The sequence below is a fragment of the Rhinolophus ferrumequinum genome, chromosome 24 (genome assembly GCF_004115265.2).
Source record: "Rhinolophus ferrumequinum isolate MPI-CBG mRhiFer1 chromosome 24, mRhiFer1_v1.p, whole genome shotgun sequence".
Classification (NCBI taxonomy): Eukaryota; Metazoa; Chordata; class Mammalia; order Chiroptera; family Rhinolophidae; genus Rhinolophus; species Rhinolophus ferrumequinum.
Window position 1 is genome coordinate 16,735,393 of NC_046307.1, and position 23,043 is coordinate 16,758,435.

At 47.8% G+C, this 23,043-nt stretch overlaps 1 protein-coding gene across 10 annotated transcripts in view; it reads right to left on the reverse strand.

The window, feature by feature from the left end:
* FGF1 (fibroblast growth factor 1) overlaps nucleotides 1-23,043 on the reverse strand; it is a 93,637-nt gene that overhangs the window by 69,348 nt on the left and 1,246 nt on the right. For 4 of the 10 annotated variants that reach the window (XM_033096062.1, XM_033096054.1, XM_033096057.1 and 1 more), the window contains one exon: nucleotides 14,244-14,395. The exons of 4 other annotated variants lie outside the window; for them this stretch is intronic. Coding sequence is in view for 2 of the 6 variants with exons in the window: in XM_033096053.1 (XP_032951944.1) it covers nucleotides 6,856-6,970 (115 nt within the window). In the remaining 4 variants the exon portion in view is untranslated. Of the gene's footprint in view, nucleotides 1-6,855; nucleotides 7,123-14,243; nucleotides 14,396-23,043 lie in introns of those variants that run through there. 2 more of the 10 variants (XM_033096053.1, XM_033096052.1) reach the window with 2 other exon arrangements.

Below are 23,043 nucleotides of genomic sequence, written 5' to 3' on the forward strand. Positions count from 1 at the left end.
TATAGCCTTTCCCGTCTCCACCATCTCGGGCACTCCCTCTCCCCATTAGACACCAAGTACTTCTAGGCCTTCATGAGTTGGTTCATGCTGTTCTTAGCCTGGAAGGAAGGCCCCTCCCTTCCAATTTCTACTAATTAAAACTCTTCTTATCTTTCAAGGTCTACACAAATGCTATCTCCACTGCAAAGCCTTCCCTGATCTCTCCAGTAAGAAGGGTCCTTCCTTCCTTCGAGGACCCACACCGCAGTGCTTCACCTAGCAATTATTTCATTCCTTCTAAGATTCCATCGAGTTCTTGGCTTGGCTCTCCCCTCCCCTAGCTTATGACAACATGAGAGCAAAGAACACATTTTTATCTTTGAATCTCTCATTGCATGATCTCTTACATACAGAAGGCACTCAGCCAACACCAGCAAAGCATGTGAAGAAAAAAAATACCTGAGAGCAGTAGATGCTGGTGGTTCTATGACCTCTAGTGATTTAGTTAGAAGTTACGGGGTTCCTTGTGGTTCTTTGACTTTAGAGGTTTGCCCTGCAATTAATATCTTGGCCCAATGTTGGGTTGTCTTCCAATTACCTGTGATTTCTAGGGCCGTTTGGATACACTAGTACACATACAACAAGATTTTTTGGAATAGTCCCCATAGTTAGACAAAAATGGAAAACTTGGCCTAGCTATCAGCAGTATTTTATCACATGCATTCCCCATGACGGTAGTTTAGAGAAATCCCTACACAATTTCACCAAGATCATAAACATATTTTAAGAGCCATGAATTAGGAGGAAAAAGTTTTCCAACACTCAACTTACAAACTCAAAAAGCATCTGTTCATTTAATCATCTATCATCTTCTAACTCTCCAAACAGACTCTGACAGTATTTAGATTAAATGAACACACTGATTTATTTCTCAACAGCTTGCTGTTTGTAAGGAAAACATATATTCAAGAAATGTAATCGACACGGTTCAATGAGCACCTACTATGTGCCAGTATTGAGTCTGTGTTAACAAATAATATATAATACATGAGTCAAATTAGTTCCTTCTGTTGTCTATTTCAGGGGTTAGATATTTTCTATTTTGTTATATAATACTGAGAGCAATTTAGACTTCATGTAGACAGTCCTGCTTTTTTTTTTTTTTGCCTGTTTTGTTTTTATTTTAAGATAGACAGTTATAAAACACAGCTGGCTAAATGGAAAGAAAGGATACATTTCTTATGCAGCCGTGAAAAACAGAATTTAAATATAGTGTCTCTACTCCAACAAACCTAGTTCTTGTCAAGAGAGGAAAAAAGACTTAATTGTTTTTTAACACTTTAGATTTACACACACACACACACACACACACACAGAGTAAAAGGGTAATATAGCCAGAGGATATGTTGAGTGATTTTTAAATTCATTTTCCTTGGATCCTGCAGTGTAGGTTGGGAGGGAGTTTTCCAAGGCACTGAATTTGTGTAGAAACTCTTCCTTCATCTTCCTAATAATGGTAGTCACCATTTTCTCCACAGCATTTGTTCCATGCCAGGCAGAGAGCTTTACCGTTTTATCTCGTTACATCCTCTGAGGTGTGTGCCATTTACATGTGGGGAAAAGTGAGGTGCAGAAAAATGAACTCGCCTGGGGTCACACAGCTGCTTAGGGGTAGGATTGGAATTTAAACCCAATTGTCTAACTTCAGGACCCACATTGTAGCCACAACTAGGATTTATCTTAACTTGCCTCCATTGTGGCAGAATTGCACCGAAAATATACTTGAGTGGTGAATAATGACTAGGACATGGGAAAATGGGAAGTATTCTGAATGACATCTCCTCAGCTTTAAGTGATTCTGAAGGACAGATGCAAGAAACACGCCAGTTGGCCGACCCAAACGAGCCCTAAAAATAAGGATCTCGCTCCCTTTTGTATTCAGGGTACTGTGGAATGCTCTGTCCTCTTTAAGAACAATGTAACTATGAGTAAATGTTTTTATAGAGGGATGTTCAATACAGCATTATTAATAATAGACCACAAACTGAATATCCAATAATAGAGGACCCATTAAATAAATTATCGAAGAATGCACGGCCACCATTAAAATGTCTATTTTAGAATAATTTTTAGAAAAAATGGAGGCTGCCCATGATATATTGCTAAGTGAAAAAGTAAGTAATAAATGTATAAATACAGTATTTTTATTTTACACACGCACACACACACACACACACAGTCGCATAGATAGACAGATAGATAGACAGACACAAACACAGGAAAAAACAAAACTGGAAAGGCATCAATCAATATGACCAGTATTTTACCAGTGATTATCTCTGGAGGTGGCTACATTTTTTATTTTCTTAAAATTTCTTAAATTTTATTTCCTGTTATTACTTACATTTCCTATGATGAAATATATTACTTAATTATATAAAATAATTTTTAAGTAATATATACTCATGAAATCATGAATCTCATTAAATAGTTCTTAAATATCTACTACATACCCGGCACTGCGTATTCAACACATTAAAAAACTGCAACCCTACTTGTAACAGCCACATACGATGTCAGCGGGGAAGTAGATTGGGGGAGGGAGGTTATCACTTTGTGAGGGGTGTAAATGTCTAACGATTACATTGTTTTGTACACCTGACACTAATAATAAACAAAACAACAAAAAGCCCCAAAAGGAAACAAATATCCTTGCTTTGCTACCACGCAAAAGCAAGGGGATCTCCTTCAGGTCTTTTTCTGTGCAGTTTTAACAGCACAGTAGTGACCTCGGCAGACCGCAGTCGCGCCCTGATACATGGGTGTTCCCGTGGGTGGCTGACCCGCCTCTGAGCTCTGACCCGCCACCTCTACCACTGACCATCCCTTCGCTTCCCTCTCAGCCTCCGTGCTGCCTTCAGTGGTACCTACCTCATCCGCCTTTTGGAGGATGAAATGAGTTACTTCGAGCCAAGTGCCTTGAAGTACACAACAAATAATAGCTATTTCTTATTGCTCGATGTAGAAGGGCTACGTTGCTGTTCTGTTTCGTGTTCCATCTCTGTTCTTCCAGAGAGCAATTGCACAGTTGTATTTCTCTTGGAGGGCAAGGACCACTCCAGGTCATTCAGGCAGGGAAAGTCACCTTGGAGATTTGCGCATAGGTGAGACCACTCAGCCAAAGCCATTTGGCCTCACATCCCAGCCATAGCTGTAAAGGACAGAGTGAGCTGCCATGGTATAAGGAGAGTATTTATATACCTTCCAGGAAATCTTGGGAACCCATGCTGGACAAAGATCTTACTTAATTGTGTTTAGAAATCTAGTTTCCAGCTAGTTATAAGCAATAGAATATCTAAAATCTATTGCTTATACTGACCAACTCTAGGACTTTGAGCCTTCGTGTTCTTTTCTGTCTTATATGAGTGCAGGATACTGTTCTCTGAGCTCTTTGGAAGGAAAACGTCCAGTAGCTAATTCCTGGAAGAGAGAGCCTGTCCCTCCTTGTGGCACTGCCTCCCTGTGCCCCCTGCCACCCTGTCTCCTCTCTGTCTCACTGTAAATCCTACTGTCTCATGTCCCTGCCTTCTCCCGGCCCCTCGTAGAGTCAATTCTCCACCTGGGACCAAGTGAGGGCCTTACCATGGCAATCATTGCGTGTCACCTCCTGCTTCTCACCCAGCAGTGATTCTCACGGCTGTGCTCAGCATAAACCCAAACTCTGTGCATGATCTATCTGGTCTTTGCCCACCTCCCCAGCCTCGTCTGGACCCTTCTCCTGTCATCCATGCAGCGTGAAGTATCCTGGCCTTTGGCTGGATCCCAGCCTTTGGCTCATGCCCCGCTCAAGGCACTGTCACATGTTCTTCCCTCCATGAAGAATAGCCTCCACCCCCCTCTTTGCAGGCGTGGTGTCCCTATGGTTCTGGTCTTTGCTTCTATGTCACTGTAGAGAGGCTTTACCTAATTTGTGCAGCTTCTCTTGTTCCGGTGCCTTATTTGTTTCCTTTGTAGAATAGATCTTATCTCAATTTCTACCTATTTATTTGTTGGCTTACTTCGTGTTTGTATGGGGACACTCTCTGTCCCCACTCCCCTGCCCTATTAGAATGTAAGCTCCTCAAGGGCAGGGACCATATCTGTCCCTTTGTTGTTGTCACCTCTGGGCAGGACCCCTCCTAGACAAGGTGCCCAATAAATATGAAAGGAAGAGAGGGAGGTAGGAAGAAAGTCTCCAAAAAGGGGGATACTTTTCCAGGCAGCCCAGTTTCCCGTGAATGTGGGCAGCATGTCCTGCTCAGCCCTAGCATTACTGTGCAAGTTTAAAAATAAAACCCCTGGGTGGAGGGAGGAGCCTTTACAGAGGACAGGGGGAGAGATAATGAGAAACACGAGCGGCCAACACAGGCCCAGCAGGATGTGGGACTGGAGAGGAAGGGAAAGGGACCTGACTCTGGGAAAACACTGACTTTCGGGCTGCAATGGTCTGACGAATGTCAGGCTCCTCATTAGTCACCGGAGTGTCTTCTCTTGATCTGCAGTGTAGGGGAAGACTTTAAAGTAACCAATCAGGATATGCTTCCATCTTACAGCAAGATGTGTTTAGAGTTTTTTTAAAAAAGAAGTGTTCTTTACAATTCCTAATAGAGGGGCCTCCACACCCACCTCTGACAGCCTTGTCAGCAGAGGGGAAGGCCAGGAGGTAACACAGGGGCGATGAAGCCTGCTTTGGCTCAGCCTCCCCCTGACCTTCCCCAGGGCCCATCCCAGCGTGGGATCCAAACCTCCCACCACAGTCGGGCCTCAGCCAGACATCCCAAGGTGCAGCCGCCCTCCAATGGCGTGGCTTGGTTCTGGGGCAGTGCAAGGCGGGGAGGAGGGTCAGGTCAATGGGTCACTAGAAACAGCTTGGACATTGCCTTGGAAACGCTCCCCTCCAGCACCACTTGCACTGCCTGCATTTGGATCCACCCAGAACCAGCTGTGTGTGAAACCCTCCGGCCTCGGTGGGGGGTGGAGAGGCATCTGGGAGGGTCAGAGTGGGTCAGGAAGGGGTCTGCCTCTTTGATGGGTGACCGTCAATCTACAGGCTTTAGTGAGAGGTCTGATGACCCAGGGGAGCCGCAGGCTGACAATCCATATCCTGGATCCCTGCACCCCCTGTGGTGCAGTGAGGGGCAGAGCTTAGTGTGGGGGCTGCCAGCATCCCCTCCTCCAGCATGTGACCTGGACCCTTTCCCACACAGCTTTCTGTGCTGCTCCGGAAGCCAAAGGATGTGCTCATGGTACCTGATGCAAGAGCATATTCACAAGCCTCTAAAACATGGGTCACCACCGGGTTGTTCCCATACCCACAGCTCTGTGGTGGTCAGGAGGCCGTGAAGAAGGGAAGGAAATTAGCAAGTATCTCGAGAGACAGCTAGAGCTTTCCACACTACCCTTAATGAACCTCCACAACCACCTTGTAGAGAGGAGCTCTTGTAGGGAAGGAAAGCGAAGCATCAGAGGACCTGTTCCTTACCCAACGTCTCTCGGGCGGGGCACCAGGAGGCTAAATGCACAACGGCAGTGCGATTTACAACTTACACCAGGCCATCCCTTTCATCCCCAGTCAATTTTCAAATGATTTAAACTCAAAGCCCAGGGCTGGGGGGCCAGGGGCAGAATTTTTGAGGAGTCCTTGCCCTGAGGACCTGCACACCTGGCATGGGTGGGAATCCCAAAGCCTTTCTGTGAATTGAGCAAAAGTTGCCTGCGGAAATCCACTCTTCTTCAATCATCTGGTAGGAACGCCTGCCAGGAGCCGGTGCCTGCTCCACGCTTAAACTCTTTAAGGGGACTTTTGCTTTCTTGGCTAGTTCTAGGTTCCTGACCTGAGGATGTTTTAAGTGCTGGAAAAGCACAGGCTGATGATTGTCTCTTGGAACCAAAGAGACAGACAGGAGAACAAGCAGGGCAGCAGGTGGCCTTCATGTCGCAGTACTATTTCTTTTTACGTTCAAGTCCATTCTCCTGGAGGCTTCCGAAAAACCCTAGCCAGACTGCAAAGCTTGTCATGAGCAATTAGAATTCATATTTTATTGAGCACATACTATGTGCTGTGCATTGAGGACTAAAGCATTTTGGGTGTATTGTCTCACTAAATCCTTAAACCAACCCTATGGGATAGCAACATCTAACAGCAATACCGTAACACTTGCACTTTAGACTTCACCAGTATAAACTCACACATTGCTGTCAACAGCCCTAGAACACAGGGACCGTATTATGTCTGCTTTACAGAAATGGAGAGGTGATGTGACTTGGCCAGGGCAGTGCAGCTATTGAATGTCAGAGCCAGAATTCCACCACAATCAGTCCTACCCCAGAGTGCATGCATGCTCTCGTCATTATACTGCCCTACCATTACACACCAGACTGTCACTTTGAAATCATGAAAGGGTAGTGAGAGAGATGGGTCAGAACGGGAAATGTCAGAAGGATTCTTGGTCTCCCATGTCAGCTTTCTTTCTGAGGAACTCAGGTTCTGCTTCCTGAGCTCTCAGCAAAGGCGTCCAGAACCGACCGAGGAACATGGGAACAAGTTTTGTATGGCCACCTGAGTGGAGATTTTATCCTTGGGAAGAAACGATTCTGAAGCCTGAACCTGCATCTCCATTCTCACTTCAAACATCCCATTGTCGCCTCAAACACGAAAATCACGGAGGCTTCAAGGAGGGACACTTTGCTCCTATAATGAACACACCACCCCAGCACTAAAGACTAAGAGGAGGGGGCTGACACGGCCTGTGACTCTGAACCAGAGAAACGGTCTCCTCGGGGCTGCTAACTTGCTTTGTAGACTCCAGGGAATGACTCTGGAGCATTCATTCTCACCTTTACCCGGGTGCCATTTAAATTCTGATGAAGGTTCTGAAGAAGGACAAGAAGAGCCTCGTTTTCTAAAAGCCCTTTTATGTCCCCAGAGGTACTGGTGCAGCACTTCGCACATGTTGATTAATCAGTGCCATTCCTGTCAGACTGAGGGCAGAGGCGGAGGTGAGCGGCTCCGTCTGGATCTATAGGCACGATGGCTGGGACACACGGGGTCAGTGTCTCCCTTCTGGGTGCCTGACATCACTGGTTTGCCTTTGATGACCATCAGCCACGCTTTGGAGAAGAGAGGTGACTTTCAGGAAGGTGAGAAAGCAGCCAGGAGGCCTCTGGGGGAACAAGTTATTTGTCTCTCAGCATGAATCATACAACGAGGCTGGAGTTTTCCAGGCTCCCAAAGTGGGTTCTGTGAAGAGATGTGACTAAGCCAGAGCAGCTGACATGCAGCGTGGGGTCCTGGGGACGGTGAGGAGCCTGGTCCCCAACCCTCCCACCCCCAGTCTGGGTCAGAGGCCCTCAATGCAAACTTGACAGCATTGCTTTCGTACGTCTCACACCCCTTTCCACAACTGTGAGGGGCCACAGAGGGTGGGAGTTTCCATCGCTCTCCTTGGTCTTGGCTTTTCCACTCCCAAGATTGAATGATTCACTTGTTCATTCACTGGACCAATATTTATTGAGCACCTACTGTGTGACTAGCCTCTGTCTTGGCACTGGGGGACAGCAAGGAAGAAGACACACGAGGTCTTGCCCTTATGGGGCTCATGTGCTAGTGGAGAGAATGGGCAAGTTTTTAAAAAAACTGACAGGACAACTACAGACAGGGAAGAATGCCACGAAGAAACAGAGGTAAGATAGGAAGTAACCAGAAGGGAAAGCCTCATTGAGGAGATGACACGAGAGGTGAGGCCTCAAGGATGAAAAGAGCAGGGGGGAAAGCATTCTAGGCAGACGGAACCGGAATTGCCAAGTCCAAAAGGCAGGAAAGGACATGGAGCAGCAGAGGAACAGGAAAGAGGCCAGTGGGGCTCAAGGGGGTGGGAGAGATGAGAGAGGGGTGGAAGTCTGGGGGATCTTGCTCCCCCAGAGGCCTCCAGGCGGCTTTCTCACCTTCCTGAAAGTCACCTCTCTTCTCTCGAGTGTGCTGCACTTGCCCCAAGAACTCATCCTTGTTGAGCCAAATCCAGTCCCTCTGCTCCAAGAAAAAGGAAGGGAATTCTTTCTGTGGCAGGCAGGGCGTATGGCAAAGGTGTTCAATTTTACATCGGGATTCACACCTGGATCGTGCCAACAGTTGGCATGGATGGGAAGTCTCCCAATGGTGGGGATGGTGTGTGCGTCTGAGAGTGGGGGCACCAGGAGGGCTGCGAACACCAAATTGGACCCGCCTTCCACACCCCTAGGCCACAGGCCCGTCTTGCGTATTTTGTGTGTCATCATGAATAAGGCAACATTTGCCTTCAGGTCCTTTGTGCCCCTCCTTCTAGCACTCTCTGCGCCCTTTCAAAGGGGAAGGGGGTGGGTGGTGGTTCGGTTTACGAGGTCGCTCTGTATCCTTTAAATGATGCCAAAGAAGGGGCCACCTGGTCAACCCCCGTCTGAGCCTGGCCTGGCGCTAAGCTTTCTGATGAACCCTGCTGGAGCGAACTGGCCCTATTTAGACTCTTCCCAGTGGGTCCATGACAAACACCTAGGGCATGCTCGGTTGAGGGAAACCATGGCTAGAACACTATTTGGAAAGCGACCTAGACCTTCACTCCCTAAAAACAAAGCCGCCAACCCCAGGCTCAGGGCTGACCCATGGCTGGCTGATGCTATTAGCATCTCTGTCCCCACATTTCCTTTGTTGAAATGAGAGCTTGCCCTGTCTAGGATGGCTGCCTTCTCTGGCTTTTCATGGCTCTCAGCGAAAACCTAAATCCTGAGTGTGGTCGCTGTGGTCTGGCCCTGCCTGCCCCGTAGGCTCCGACTTGCCCGCCCCACTGCCCTGCAGTCCAGCCACACTGGGCTTCCCTTGGCTCCTTGGTGATGCCACACTTCCTCACACCACGTGACCTTTGCACATGCTCTTGCCTCCACCTGAAACACTCTGGCCTCACCCAGTTGATCCCTGCTGACCCTTCAGATCTCAAGCCAAGTCTCCCTTCCTCACCTAAGCTTTTCCAGAGCCCCTGCCTGGGCCCCGTACTCTCTCTGCTTATGCTTTCACGGAACCACTCAGGAGAGTTACTGCATGATTGATGTCAGTATTGCCCTCTAGCCTCTAACTTTCATGAAGGTCGGGTCCAACAGTTCCCGGTTCTGTTGCAGCCCAGTGCTTAGCACGCTCCCTGGCACACAGGAGGTGCCCCACAAATGAGCTGCATGAGCCTGTCATTAGAGGCCCTCAAGTGTGCCCTCTCCTAGCCCCCACCCTCTCTCCTCTTTCTCCTCTCACCTCCTTTTTTTTTCTTTCCTTTCCTTTCCCTCCTCTCTCTTCATCCTTTCCATTCATTCTTTCTTCCTTCCTGGACCTTAGGCCTATCTATGGCTCCCAAGAAGACTGTTTAAACCAACAGAAAAGCACTCAGTGTTAAAGAAAAGGAAAAGCTGCCACAACTTGGTATAATGTGATGACTTTCAACTTGGTCGTCTCTAAGTCAGGGCCCAAAGAATCTGCTCCCCACTATGTTAGTTGCTCAGGCTGCCATAACAGGTACCACAGACTGGGCGGCTTAAACGACAGAAACGCATTCTCTCGCAGTTCTGGAGGCCAGAGTCCAATCAAGGTATCGGCCAGGTTGGTTCCTTTGGAGGGATGGGGGAAGGGTCTGCTCCAGACCGCTCTCCTTGACTTGCAGATCCAGCTTCTCCCTGTGTCTCTTCATGTCGTCCTCCTGCTCTCTGTGTCCCATCTCCCCCTTTCATAAGGACATCAGTCATCCTGGATTAAGTCACCCTAATGACCTCATTTAAACTTGGTTACCTCGGCAAAGACCTCGTCTCCAAATAAGGTCCCAAATTCTGAAACACTGGGGCTTAGGACTCCATCGTAGGAATTTCAGGGACGACACCATCCAACCCATAACACCAGCCTGCCACCTGCCCATGTCCCCCAGCCTTTTGTGACTTCTTGAGTGAGATAAAACTAGGGACGCGCAGGGACACATCGTCTTCTGAAGAAATCGTATGGGAGACTGGGGATGGGTGTGGACCTGTTAGGGACGTGAACGGGAGAGAGGAGGGGGAACTGACAAAGAACTGAAAGTACTGTCACAGACTAGCCTAGAGGTTGTGTCTGTGCTCTGGTAATCTGCTGTCCGGAGTTCGTATCCCCGCTCAGCCACTGACTAATAGCCGTGGGTCCTTCCCTCACCTGTAAAAAGGAGATAATAATAGAACCTAACTCACGGGACGGTTGTGAAGATGGAATGAGAGAATAGCACACGTGGAGGGTTTAGTGCTGTACCAGGCACATAGTAACTCAGTGGGCAGAAGGTGTGCTGTCACTCCTCTGTGATTGTAAGTAGAGGTCTAGACCAAGGGAAATGGGAATTCAGGAAGAAGGTGATGACAAAGAAGAGGCAAGTTGCCTTTGAGTCAGGTCACGTGATTGCGTTCTCATTCAAAGTAATGAAGACAAGGGAACCAGAGCAGCAGTCAGAGCTGGGCACCTACAATGGTGACGTGGGAACCAAAGGCATCGGAATCACCTGGGCCCCATCCAGGAAATACAGAGTCCTGGGTCCCTCAGGAATGCTGCTAAATCAGAACTTTTAAGGGTAGGACCCAGAAATCTGATTTTTTTTTTTTAAACAAGCTCCCCTGTGAAACTTACGCACATTAAAGTTTGAAACCCCCTGGACCCAACCACAGGGCCTGGAGGGGCAGAGGTGAGTCTTGTCCATTCGTATCCCCTCCATCCCCACAGCCCTGGTGCCAGGTGGGCTCCCATCACACCTGTTCCCATGGCCAGTCTTCCCCGGATGAGGTCCGAGAGGTGGTCTTGAACAATTGTGCATAAAACAAAACTCTGTAGGTCACATTTTAAATGTTCTATTTAGAGGGATCACATTTGGCAAATCAAGTCTTTTGTATCATGGTAAACGTCACTGCACCCAGACACTACGTTAAGTTCTGCATCGTCCATTCCTCCTCTCTCCACAACTGAAGCCACCCAGTCTTGACCTGGGGCTTAGCCCAACAGGACCTCTGACCTTAGGCCTGAGGGATGTAAGGAGCCATAGCCCAGCACATTTGCTGTGCGTCTGTCTCTGTTGCTAAGCACCATTTCCTCTCTTCTGCCTGGTCCACTGTCTGGTTCAGGAAAACCTAAGGCCCACTCGTCCGCCATGCCTGCGTTCCTGTCATGTTTCTGAAGACCCCAGTCCCAACGGCTACAGGTCCTCGCTGTGGAAATTCTGCCTGTGGGCCAAGCTGGGGTCCTGCATCTCTTGGCAGAGCTTCTAAATCCTGGCCTGCTATCTAGATCTTCAGCTGTCACCTGTTGTTGAATTCCTGTCACCAAACTCCACCTGCCTTCAGAACACCTCCAGTGATTCCCCCAAAACATAGACAGCATACCGTTTAGGAGCACAGCCTCAGTGTGACGTTTGGCTCTGCCACTTGGTAACTGTGTGACCTTAGGCAAATGGTCCAGCCCACCAAACCTCAATTCCTGCAGCTATAACACCCCCTCCTTCCCAGAGTTGTTATCAGAATTTGACCAGGTCATACATATAAAGCCAAGCACAGTGCCTGGCACAAGAAATGCACAAGACAAGCTCAGGAAACACTGGCGACCAGCACAGAAGCTCTTCTATTTTTGAATGTTCAGAGACACAAGCGACACTCCATGCAAAGCAAGAGCGTTACTCACTTGATCCGTTCAATAACAAGATGTACTTTACTACCCCATTTTACAGATAAGTAAATTAGGGCACAAGGTCACAGGACTAAGTGACAGAGTCTGAATTTGAACCCCAGGGAGTCTGGCTGCAGAATCTATGAACTTAGCCACTATGTTATGCTGCCTCTCTTAAGTAGTGATATTTAGAAATCAAAATAATTACTATTCTGCCCCTCCCTCTTGTCTCCCTATGGGCCACTAGTTCGTCCGGGTCCTTGTCCTGTCCTATCCGTGGATGCCTGTACCTCCCGGTTGAGCTGGACATCCTGCCAGCCCAGGCTCATTCTGTTATGTACCCTCCCAGGTAGGTCTCCTTCGTTCTCTGTGGTTGAGTGGTCTGGATCCAGTCACATCTTGCGATCGGACACCTTGTTAGTTAGCACTCGATGAGCATTTGTTGATGAGCAAATCCTTTCTTAAGGAAAGATACTCCTTCATGTACAATTTCTGTGTCATATATAGGTGTTAGATTGACCTAAAACAGGGCGTGTCTGTGGCACAAATGACTACAGGTTATTTTTCCAGCATCTTAAATCAAGGCGCACTGCATTAACCAAGCATTGCCTATTGGCTGAGGTAGAAGGGTGTGCCTTCCACTCCGCAGGATCTCTCTCTCCTGGAAGGACGTACAGCAGGACTGGCAGCTCCATGATCCCCAGGAGGGTATTCAGGGTCCACCGAATGCCTGTCCACAGCGTGTGCGAGCACACGCTCTGACCTGGGATAAGATGTGCCTTCACTAGGTGTAGACGGAGCTTTCGCATGTCTGTCCATCATTGCCACTGAAAATGTGATCATTATGGTTGGTGCTACTGTAAAGTGAAACCATGTAATTAACTGAATACTGCTTCCTTAAGGCCTTTGTGGAACCAGGCAAGCCACGTATGTGTACGTGCACACCAGAATTGTTGGGAGGGCGTTTACCAGAAACTCAGTGTTTTCTCCCCTTACGTTGTTGTGTATTAGCTTCTTCGCTTTGGATTAAGTACTTCCTTCGCAAATCTATTTATTCCTACGAAGGCAGGCAGGGTCAAGAGGAAAAAGTCCGCCTGCATCTGCCAGCAGCCCATAGCAGCAGATCTGGTGATCTTGCCTTCAGATATACAATCTCAGAAGGGGACTTTCCTCAGAAGCCCTGATGACCCACACAAAGAAAACAAAGGAAAAGGGAATTTGTGACTGTGAATCACAGTCTCCACCAAAATCCACACTCATTCACACAAATGGCCCCAGTAAACAGCTGGCCAGCCCTTTGAGGGACCCCATTCTGCAAAGGCAGGCCCGTTTCTTTTCAAACCTTTTCACCTGTGGGCTGGTTCATCCCCACACAGAGCCTCCCTCCCTCTGCTGGGATGCTCATCTCCTCCCATCCTCCCACTGGTGTTTGCGGGGCTAAATCATAAACAGTCAAGTCCCTGTAGCAAATGAAAGGGAAAGTGCCGGTCACCGAAGCAGAAAGGGAGGCAGAGAGATGGGGGCGGGTTTAAAGAGCTAGAGAAAGCACAATGTTTGCGTTCTGCTGAAGCACACAGGGAGCTCTTGGACCTGACAGGCGAGGTAAGGTGGGTGCCTGCCCTCTCGGCTCGCTGAAAAATGGGTACTTGATTAAATGTCCGAAATTTTCACCCCAGGACCCGGACGTCTGAATTTTTCACATACCCCTGTCTGGAAGCCTTGCATACTTTTGCCATGTAGTATTGACGTGGGTGTGGCTTGGCATAAGTGCCCGAGAATGTGCCCGGTGGCTAGCCATTCCTGCTCTTTCTCTACCAATGCCTACCTGGAGGGGCACTGACATGAGGATGTGATTTTCACAGACGATCAGAAGGTCAGGTAAGAAGTAATCCAGGTGACCAGTGGGGCCATCAGAATACCACCCTGTCAAAACTCACACAGATAATTCCGTATTTCAGCCTAACTTTTATATCAAAAGGTTGACAAAAATCTAAGGCACCCACCCAGTGGACAGGCTTTCCGAGGCAGCTGAATTTCCAGGCTCCCCAAAAGGGTGAGTGTGACACAGCAGGATAACGCCAGCCAGGCTCACTGAGGCCACAGCTTTTGGCTTCTGCCAACTGCAAGGGCTGCATCCAGCACGTTAAGTACATGGGAGTATTCCGCCCCCTCCAAAGCTCACCGGCTCCTCATCGGCCTGGCAGTAGGGGGATGACGCTACTGGGGCCACAGGCTGCAGGGTCTCTAACCTCCAAAGGCTATTTTTACTGCCCTTCCTCCAGAGCCGGCTGCATCACGGGGTAAACACAGCCGGAGGTGAGCTTCAGGGTGCTCACTTGCAGGGATGCTCAGTCCAGTGGTATCTGCTTAAAACAGCTTGCTGCCTTAACCCTTCCCTTTTTCCTTCCCTTCCCATGGAACCTTATACTTGCACGCGAGGAACCACACACACACACACACACACACACGCACACGCACGCACACGCACACGCCCTCAGATCTGGATAGAACCTGCTCTTGTTCCCCAGAAAAGAAACCTGATTCTTACCTGAAGAGCTTGTAGGCTGAAGGCTGTGCCTCTCTCCCTCCGAGAGGAAAGGAAGTCCACTTGCTGTCCTCGGCTCTGTGTTTGACACTGTCACGGCGCTGCCGCTGCCTCCCTGGCAGCCTCAAGCTGGCTCTCTCTCCGTGACTGCAGCGCTGTGTGGGGAGAGGGGACGGGCTGTGGCATGCACATCAGGTTGCTGGTCCGCCTCCAGCCACCATGCCACAGAGCCGGCTACCAGTCCCGCAGGGCTATGTGGGAGGCAGGGAAGCAGGCTGGGGGGCTGACAGTGTCAGTGTCTAGGTCTCTCTCTGGCCTTGTTTATGAGCAGAGGGGAGCTGCCTTTAAACAACCACCTACACCTACCCCACCCACAGAGACGTACAGAGCTCTAAGTGCTCCCCTATGGACAGCTATCAGTAGGCTCACGAACGAGGAGCTGTCGGCCAGCAGAGAAGGGAGGCAGAGACAGCAGACAGTGGCAGCAGCTCTCCTGGGTGTTATTTTAGCATGGTTTGTCTTGGGGCAAATGGCTGAACCGAATGGACTACTGGCCCGTCTGAGCAGAATCCTGTTTATGTTGAGGCCTTGGTCACCAGGGAAACAGCAGGTCGTGGCTCAGAGACACTTCTCTGGAATCAGAAGGCTGCCGGCTGAAAGGGAGTCGTTTTCTGTTCTGTCCTCTGGCATCCCTGCACAGGGTGTAGGTGTGTGTGTGTGTGTGTGTGTGTGTGTGCCATTCCCAGAGCCAAGCCGTGCAGAGGGCGTTTTGCAAAACCACTCAAGGCAATGGCTGTCAGATTAGGGCTGGGGGTGGGGGGTGCTGCAGGGAGAATACTTCTGTCATCCTCACCAGTGGTCAAGCCTGTCGCTGCAGCACTAGGTGGGTCCTCGGGTGAGTCCAGCTTCAGAGGTGGGGATTTCTTCAGAGGACAGCATCTTTATGCCACTGGCCAGGACAGGGAAGGAAGGAAGGAAGGAAGGAAGGAAGGAAGGAAGGAAGGAAGGAAGGAAGGAAGGAAGGAAGGAAGGAAGGAAGGAAAGAAAGAAAGAAGGAAGGAAAGAAGGAAGGAAGCTGCCTGTGCAAATAACTCGGGCTAGAAGGTGGGGACTGAAGCTGGACTGAAAGGATGTGGATCAGGAGGTATCTTTAAAGAGACCAAATGGAAACATGATTAATAGTTTCGATGGAGTCCCTTCCTCGTTTGTTATGCAGGCATTTGAGCCTGGGAGGGATGTGAGTGTGTGTGTGTGTGCGTGTGTGTGAGCGCGCGTGCAAGCCTGTCCACCTGCTGATTCAGATAGGAGGTACAGATTGACCTGTCAAAACTAGAAATATGCTCTCCGGTCTCTCCTTCCTCGGGGAAGCTGGAGGTGGAAGCCTGTTCTCCACACTCACCACGGAGCACCCAGGGAGCCTTTCATGCGTCTTCTACAGGGATGAGCCTGGGAGACGCTCGTCTCCTATAACAGAGAACTAGAGGCACAGCCATCACATAACTCCCACAATGGACGAGCAGCAGCATCTCTCCTCAAAGGGACCGGAAGGTACAGGAAAAGTTTGTTTCTCTAAACGTTATTAACTGGAACCTCCGTGAACTGCCACTTACACATAGCCAGGTACCGATAATTGGCTTTAAAAACATAATAATTTTCCCGAGTATCTGCATAACTCCAAAGGGCCTCCTGAATCACAGAAAGGTCAAACATATTTTGGACAATCATCTCGAAATCAGAGAATTATTATGCTGTATCCAGTCTGCATGCGAACTCTTTTTAACCACACAGAATGATAGATTTTAAAGTGAGGAAACACCCTAAAGATCCAAAGACAGAGAGGCGGCTCAGAGTCTCACCCAGGAGCACCTCTGACACCCCGGAACCTGCCCCCACTTTGATGTTAACCAAACCTGGGCAACTCAGGTGCCCGGGGCTACCGATTTCCTCCCTCCTCGCGGAGATTAATGAGATGCTTCTAACCACATGTTTTCTGCAAGCTGACAGGATTATTGTGGCGGTCAAATGTGCTAACGTGTGTGAAAGCACCTTGAAAACTGGTAATGTAGGTGTAAGTCATTATTTTAGTCTTGTTTCTCCATGACATCCAGTTGTGAAATGCCATTTAAAAAACAAACAGACCACGTAGCTTTTAGGCAAATTATAACCCCTAGCTGCTGATATAAAACGGATTTCTTTACTACATAGTGGGTGTTTGGAAATGTTGCTGTCCAAATACTGAGACATCATGACTGCTCGGTGCCTTAAAGTATTTACTGTAATATAATTTAAATGAGGGTTCCACCTCAATGTTAAAAGTTTTAAAATTTTTCACTTTAACATCCCTCAGGTTCCCTATGTTTTTCATTCCCCATGTCAAGTATCTCGAGGTATCTTTTCAAATGATGCACATTTAGATGTTTTGAGTCATGAAATATGAAAACGTTAGTGCTTTTAGGCCTCACTATTATTTAGTGGGGGAAGGGACTTGGAGGTTACTTAGTTGAAGTCTGGCCTCAGAATAGCTCCTGTACTGGGCCAGGAAATAGTCTGTGGAAATAATAGCTCTCAAAGCCACGTAGTAACCATCCACAGTATGTTAGGTCCTACACAGAGTATGTAACGGAAACCACATCTTCCCTCAAAGTTCTTAGACCCCTTTTAATGCTGTTTCTGCAGTGATTAAAATGTAGGCGAGCCCTCTAGCGCTGCAGAGGGTGGATCTGAGAAAGGAAGAAAATGACAGATTTGGAGGGCCCCCAGAAATCCTAGCAGAATCCTGGTCGGTTTATCCACACAGGTGGGGCCTTGGCCAGAGTCGTCCATGTCTCAAGGTGGTGGGTGATACCTGAGGTGAGCCTTTTCCTGCCTTGTATAAGAGATCGACTCACTCCTGAGTACTTTGGTGGTGACTATTATAGAAAGTGGCTCTAAATCTCCTTTATAAGAGCTTTCGAAGGGCAATAAGGGTAGAATGTGGCATTGCCATGGTTTTACTTATTCTGTGCTCAGTGCCTCTGAAAATCAGGATATAAACCTGTCCCTTTTAAACTGCATCAACATGAAAAAGGAATCAGAGCACGGCAGAATCAGCAAAATGCCCCCAATAAATAAGTTTTCTTTCTCTCCAGGTATAGCTTATATGTTATATTGAATCTTAAGATTGCCGTTCAGTATTTGCTTTAAAATCTCCCCTTCATTCATCCAGTTTACATAAGTGAGTTATGTAAAATGCCCACCAGACACACTGCCTTTTCTTTCTAATCTCATTTGACCTTGATGGGACCCAACAAATTCTAATCAGCTGACAGGAGAAATCAGATGCTGCATTCTCTCCCTCCCGCAAAGGATTTCCTTCTGTTTGTGCCCAATCATGCAATTAGAAGGGCATGCTGGCGTCGTGGTGAACCAGCTGCCAAGATGACGAAGGGGAGCGATTTGACAAACAGGGCAAAGGGAAATGAAGCAGACGTTCCCAGGAAATTGTATTAGTTGCCCAAGGAGACGTCATAGCCACAAATGTCACCAGAGCTGCAGGACAGAAATGGGGTCCAGTGGTTCTCAAGTGGGAAGGTGCTTTGCCCTGATCCCACTGTAATCCAAGAACAGGAGCTGGCCCCAGTTTGTCAGCCTGGCTCTCCAGCAGCATACTGGAAATCAGGGGAGGATGCTTGGAAAAGGCCCCACCCACAAGAGGCGGACTTCGTCTCTCTGACACTGATAACCCATCACCTGTTCTAGTCTGTTTTCCTTAATCTCAATGTTTCCCTTTTTATTTTCAAATATTTCATCTTTAAAGAAAAGTAATGCTTCGTTCACATGATAAAAATGTACAGTGTACGGAAAGGTATAAAATGACCCTCACTAACCCTCTCTCCCTAAAGATAACCACTATTAACTTTTATTCTGGATCCTTTCAGGGAAAAAAAAAAGTCTTTATACACCTGAATGTATCTATGCTTAAAAACAATTTACTATGTGCAGGATCCTGCATTGTTGTTTGTTTGGTTTTCACTTAATAATAGATCTTCACACGTTGGTCTAGTCCATCCAAGCACCAATATTCCTTGCCTGGATTATTGTAATATCCCCTTAGCTGACTTCCCTGCTCCTACCCTTACCCCTACAGTTTATTCCAAAGGGATCCTGCTAAAAGGCAAACAAATCATGTCCCTATTTGCTCAAAACTGACCAGTACCTTTCCTTTGCGGTAAAACAAAAGCTAAGCTTGCTACCACCCCCTGCCTCTTCAGACCCACCCCCTACTCACTCCTTGCTCTCTGTGCTCCATACTGCTCCTCATCCAGGCCAAAAACCTCAGGGCCTTTGCACTTGCTGTTCCCTCGGCCTAAAGCATATGCATTTATTTTCTGGCCCTCAAGTCTTTGCATGGCGGGCTCTTGCTTACCATTCTGGTCTCATCTTAGACCACCCCCTCCATGGCCGCCTGTTCTAAATCAGCCCCTCGTCACTGCCTTTGACATAGATCTGTTTCTTCATAGCTCTTAACTGCTCTCTGAAAATGATTGCTTTCAGTTATTTGTTTACCTATTTGTTTTCTGGCTCCCCTCCCACACACACTGAAATGTCAACTCCATGAGGAGATAGGAATTTTATCTGTCTTTTCACCATTATCGTCCCAGTACCTAGACCACTGGTTCTCAAAGCGGAAAGTGCATCAGAACCACCTGGAGGGTTTAGTAAGATACAGATTGCTGGGCCCCACACCCAGAGTACCTAACTTACTAGGTCATGGGTGGGCCTGGGAATCTGCATGTCTGACAAGTTCCCAGGTGATGCTGAGGCGGCTGGTCCAGGGATCGCGCTTTGAAAACCACCAGTCTGGATAATGCCTGGCACACCGTGGGGGTTGCATATATGCGTGAATCTGCACATAAGGATCTGCAACCTTCTTTGCAATGGCAGTTTTCATTCCACTTTTACATTTATTTATACTTATTAGACTGTAAGTCTCCTCAAATTCCGTGTGACAGGAGGGACCCATGTTGTCAGCTCCATCGATTGGCCAGTGGATTGTTAAAAAGCTAAAGTTTTACAGGCCCAAGGGGAGCCAGTGAGTCACATCTTGTTCTCTGTGTCAGTAAAATGTCAGACTGAAAGATGATGTGACTCCCACCTGACATGTGACAGAGAACTTTCCCCAGGTGTTATCACTCAGGCCTGCCCTGTAATTGTTTAACGACTGCCCTGTTGCCTCAGGTTCTGTTTTGATGCATCAGAATGTACACAACCAGTTTACCTGGACCCCAGGTTATGTACTGTAGAGAGCCCAGTGGTTTTTCTGTGTCATGAAACCCCTTGAGAATCTGACATGCTCTATAACCCTGTTCCCCGTGTACACACACACACACACACACACACACACACACACACACAATTTTTTTACATTTAATTTCAGGAAGTCACAAGATACACCGAGTCCATTTCAATCCCAAATTAGAAACTCCTGATCTAATCATTGACTAGCTATTTGGCAAAACAAACAAAAAACAACAGGATCCACCATGTGTTACTGACATTCCTGAGGAATCAGCATTTTAAATATAATAAGACAAACCTTAGAGAAAAACATTAGAGAACAGTATCAGAGGAAATCACTGGTTAATAAGATTTATGATCCTGGAATGGGGAATGCTTTTGGAAGCACAATTGGAAACCCAGAAATGAAAATAGAATAGTGAGATTGATCCCATACAAATTTAAATGATCTGTACAAAAAAGACGGAAAGAAAAAAATCTTCCTAGTGTAGACTCTGCAGAGAAATCTCTGGGTCCTATATTTTCCATCTCTACTCTTTCCACTTGAATAGTCTGGTGGGCTGTGGCCAACCTCAGTGAGATAAGACAAGCTCATCGGAGCAGACAGGTGAGCCTACATCTTTCAGTGAAGCCCTGTCACTGGGTTACTTATTTCATCAACCACGGTTGGTTTTTTTTGTGTTTTTTTTTAACTACTTTATTGAGATATAAGTCCTACACCATGAGGCGCACCTATTTGAAGTATACAATTAAGTGATTTTGGTATGTTCACAAAGTTGTACAACCATTACCACTAGCTAATTTTAGAACATTTTTGTCATCCCAAAAAGAAACCCCGTACATATTAGCAATTACTCCTCATCTTCCCTTCTGGCCAGGCCTAATCAACCACTCATCTGCTTTCTGTTTTCATAGATTTGTCTGTTCTGGACATTTCCTATCAATGGAATCATACAGTGTGGGGTTATTTCCCCTAAATAACATAACGTCTTTGAGGTTCATCTGTGTGTAGCATGTATCAGAACGTCATTCCTTTTTATTGCTGAATAATATTTCATTGCACGGATAGGCCCCATTTTCTTTTTCTGCTCATCAGGTAAAGGACATTGGGTTGCTTCCTCTGTCTGACTATAATGCTGCTATGACCCTTTGTGTACGAGTTTTTCTGTGGACATGTTTTCATTTCTCTTGGGTCTAGTGGCGGTTTTTCTAAATGGCCCAAGGAATTTTTCTTAGCCTGGCTAATTCTTTTGGTTTTACATAGGTACTTTTTTCTCATAACCTCATGGAGAAGTGAGCAGGCTTGGACGCTAAGGACCGCGGAGCTCCTCTAGCCTCGGTCCGGGCCCTTGCCTGCTTCTGTATGATCTGGGGTGTGATGCATCTTGCTGTGCTGCGGCGGAGAGCACGAGTGCTTGGACCCTCTCACAGGGTGTTGTGACGATTCATGACATAAATGGGATCGGCTCTTGCGAAGATGCTCACCCATATGAATAGGTTAGTGTGTGTCACAGAAACCAAGGACCCTCGGGCCACAGGCTCCCCCAGCACCCCAGGTGACTGCATCAGCAAAGAGGCCAGGGGCTGGATGTGGAGGCACAGAAGGTATAGAAAATGTTGACCATTTTCTCAAGAGTTTCGCTTCCTTTGAGATCAGAACTTGGTGGCTTTCCAAATCCTGCAGGCCACCTTCTGAGAGACGCCCCCTGCCTGGTCACCCTGGTCAGGGGGCAGGCAAAAAGTCAGGGCCATGCCTAATAATGGCAGCCAGAGGGGCAAGCTTAAATTCTAAAGCCCACCCTCCAGCTACTGTTTCCACAAAGATCACTCTACCTCATTTACTCAAAAAGCACCTCACTCTCTACAGACCCCACCCCCCACCCCCAGGTACCTCCTCTTGTGAAATCCCTGTGCCCCTGACCTTCTTGTTGGGGTGGGGGAGTGAGTGACACCTCTGCCTCTGTGTACAAGCTTATCAGCCTAATAAAGAGCCCCCTGTGGAGGCATTGGGAGCCCAGGTGGCAGAAGAGGGGCCCAAAATATCTGAGCTTCCTGGTGTTCGCTGACCAATCACCTGTGCCTCTTGCTCTTTAAAATCAGGCAGTAGGAAGCTCCGCTGATAAGTATGTAAATGATGAAAGGAGTAGGAACTGAAATGGCAGGCATGCCTGGGTTCTAACTTCTGTGGCGCCACTTACTCGCTGTATGACTTAATAGGACAAGTCACTTAGTTCTCTGAGGCTCAGTTTTCCCATCTGTTAATGGGGGATACTAGCAGCATTTGCTTCATAGAGTCACTGTGAGGATTACCTGAGATGATGCCTGTGGGGGCTCCAGCGTACATTCAGTCCTCAATCAATGTTCACTATAGTTAGGATATTATTTTTCAATTAGAATTAAGGACCTCAAGTAATCTAGCCATCCTCTCTAAGTTAGTTAGGGAGGCTAGTTTTCTATTGCTCAATTAATTGGAAGCACTTAATCAGGCACAACGGAGAGGGCTGAGGACAAAACGTAATTTCCCCCTAGGAATGTAAAAATCAAGGTGGGAGAGGAACAACTAAGATGTGTGAAGCGCTTAAAAGAACGGTAGACAGGGAGTTCTATACCGAGTTAATGCCATCTAGGTTCAGAGAGCGAGACAAGCACCGGAAAAGGCAAGATAGGCCAGATAAAGCCTCAGAGGGTGACCCGTGAAAGGCAAGATGGGTTCACATCAGCCACTAGAGGGCGATGGGGGAGGGGAAGGGAGAACCATGTGAACACAGGCAGGATGGGGGCCCAGTGAGTCTGGGCCTGGTGGGTGGTCTGGGACAGAGCCACAGACAAGCCTTCTGTGTCTTTCCCAGTAGCAGGGATCTCTAAGAATGACATGCCATGGGGTCTTTTAGTCACCTGTTCTACAATAATTATCCTTACTATGTGACCTTCTGTCACTAATTAATTTGTGTGGACAATAGGAGGGAGAAAGAGGGGGAGTTAGGTCAGAGCAACTTTGACTCAATCTAGACCGTGGCAAAAAGAGCAATACATTGGCAGCCGTTGACCGTGGCCACCCTGCATCCGGCCCCTTCTCCTAGTCTATCACCTTGATCGTCTTTGGGGACCCAGCCCTTCATAGCCTTCAGTCCATACGGTTTTTGGATGGGGATGACGACACCCCTATGGCAGGGGTGGGCACCGTACCCCCCACTCGTTCAGGGAAACGTGACCCTGTGACTCTAGCTAGAACTGTGGTAGGGTGGCTGTGCCAGTAGGATGTCAGCCTGGAGCTGCTGGCAGCCATCTTGCCACCACAATAGATGAATCTACCTGGGAATAGAACAACACAGGGATACAAAGCTAAGAAATGGGGGAAAGACAGATTCAAGATACCACCATCTGGGCAGCTGGATCCCACCATAGTGAAGCCCTGGCCTTGTCAGTTACATGAGGGAAAAGTTTTCCCTTTTTTGCTTATGTCCCTTCAAACTGGTTTTCAGTCCATTGTCACTAAAAGAATCCTAACATATTCAAGTAGTTGTCT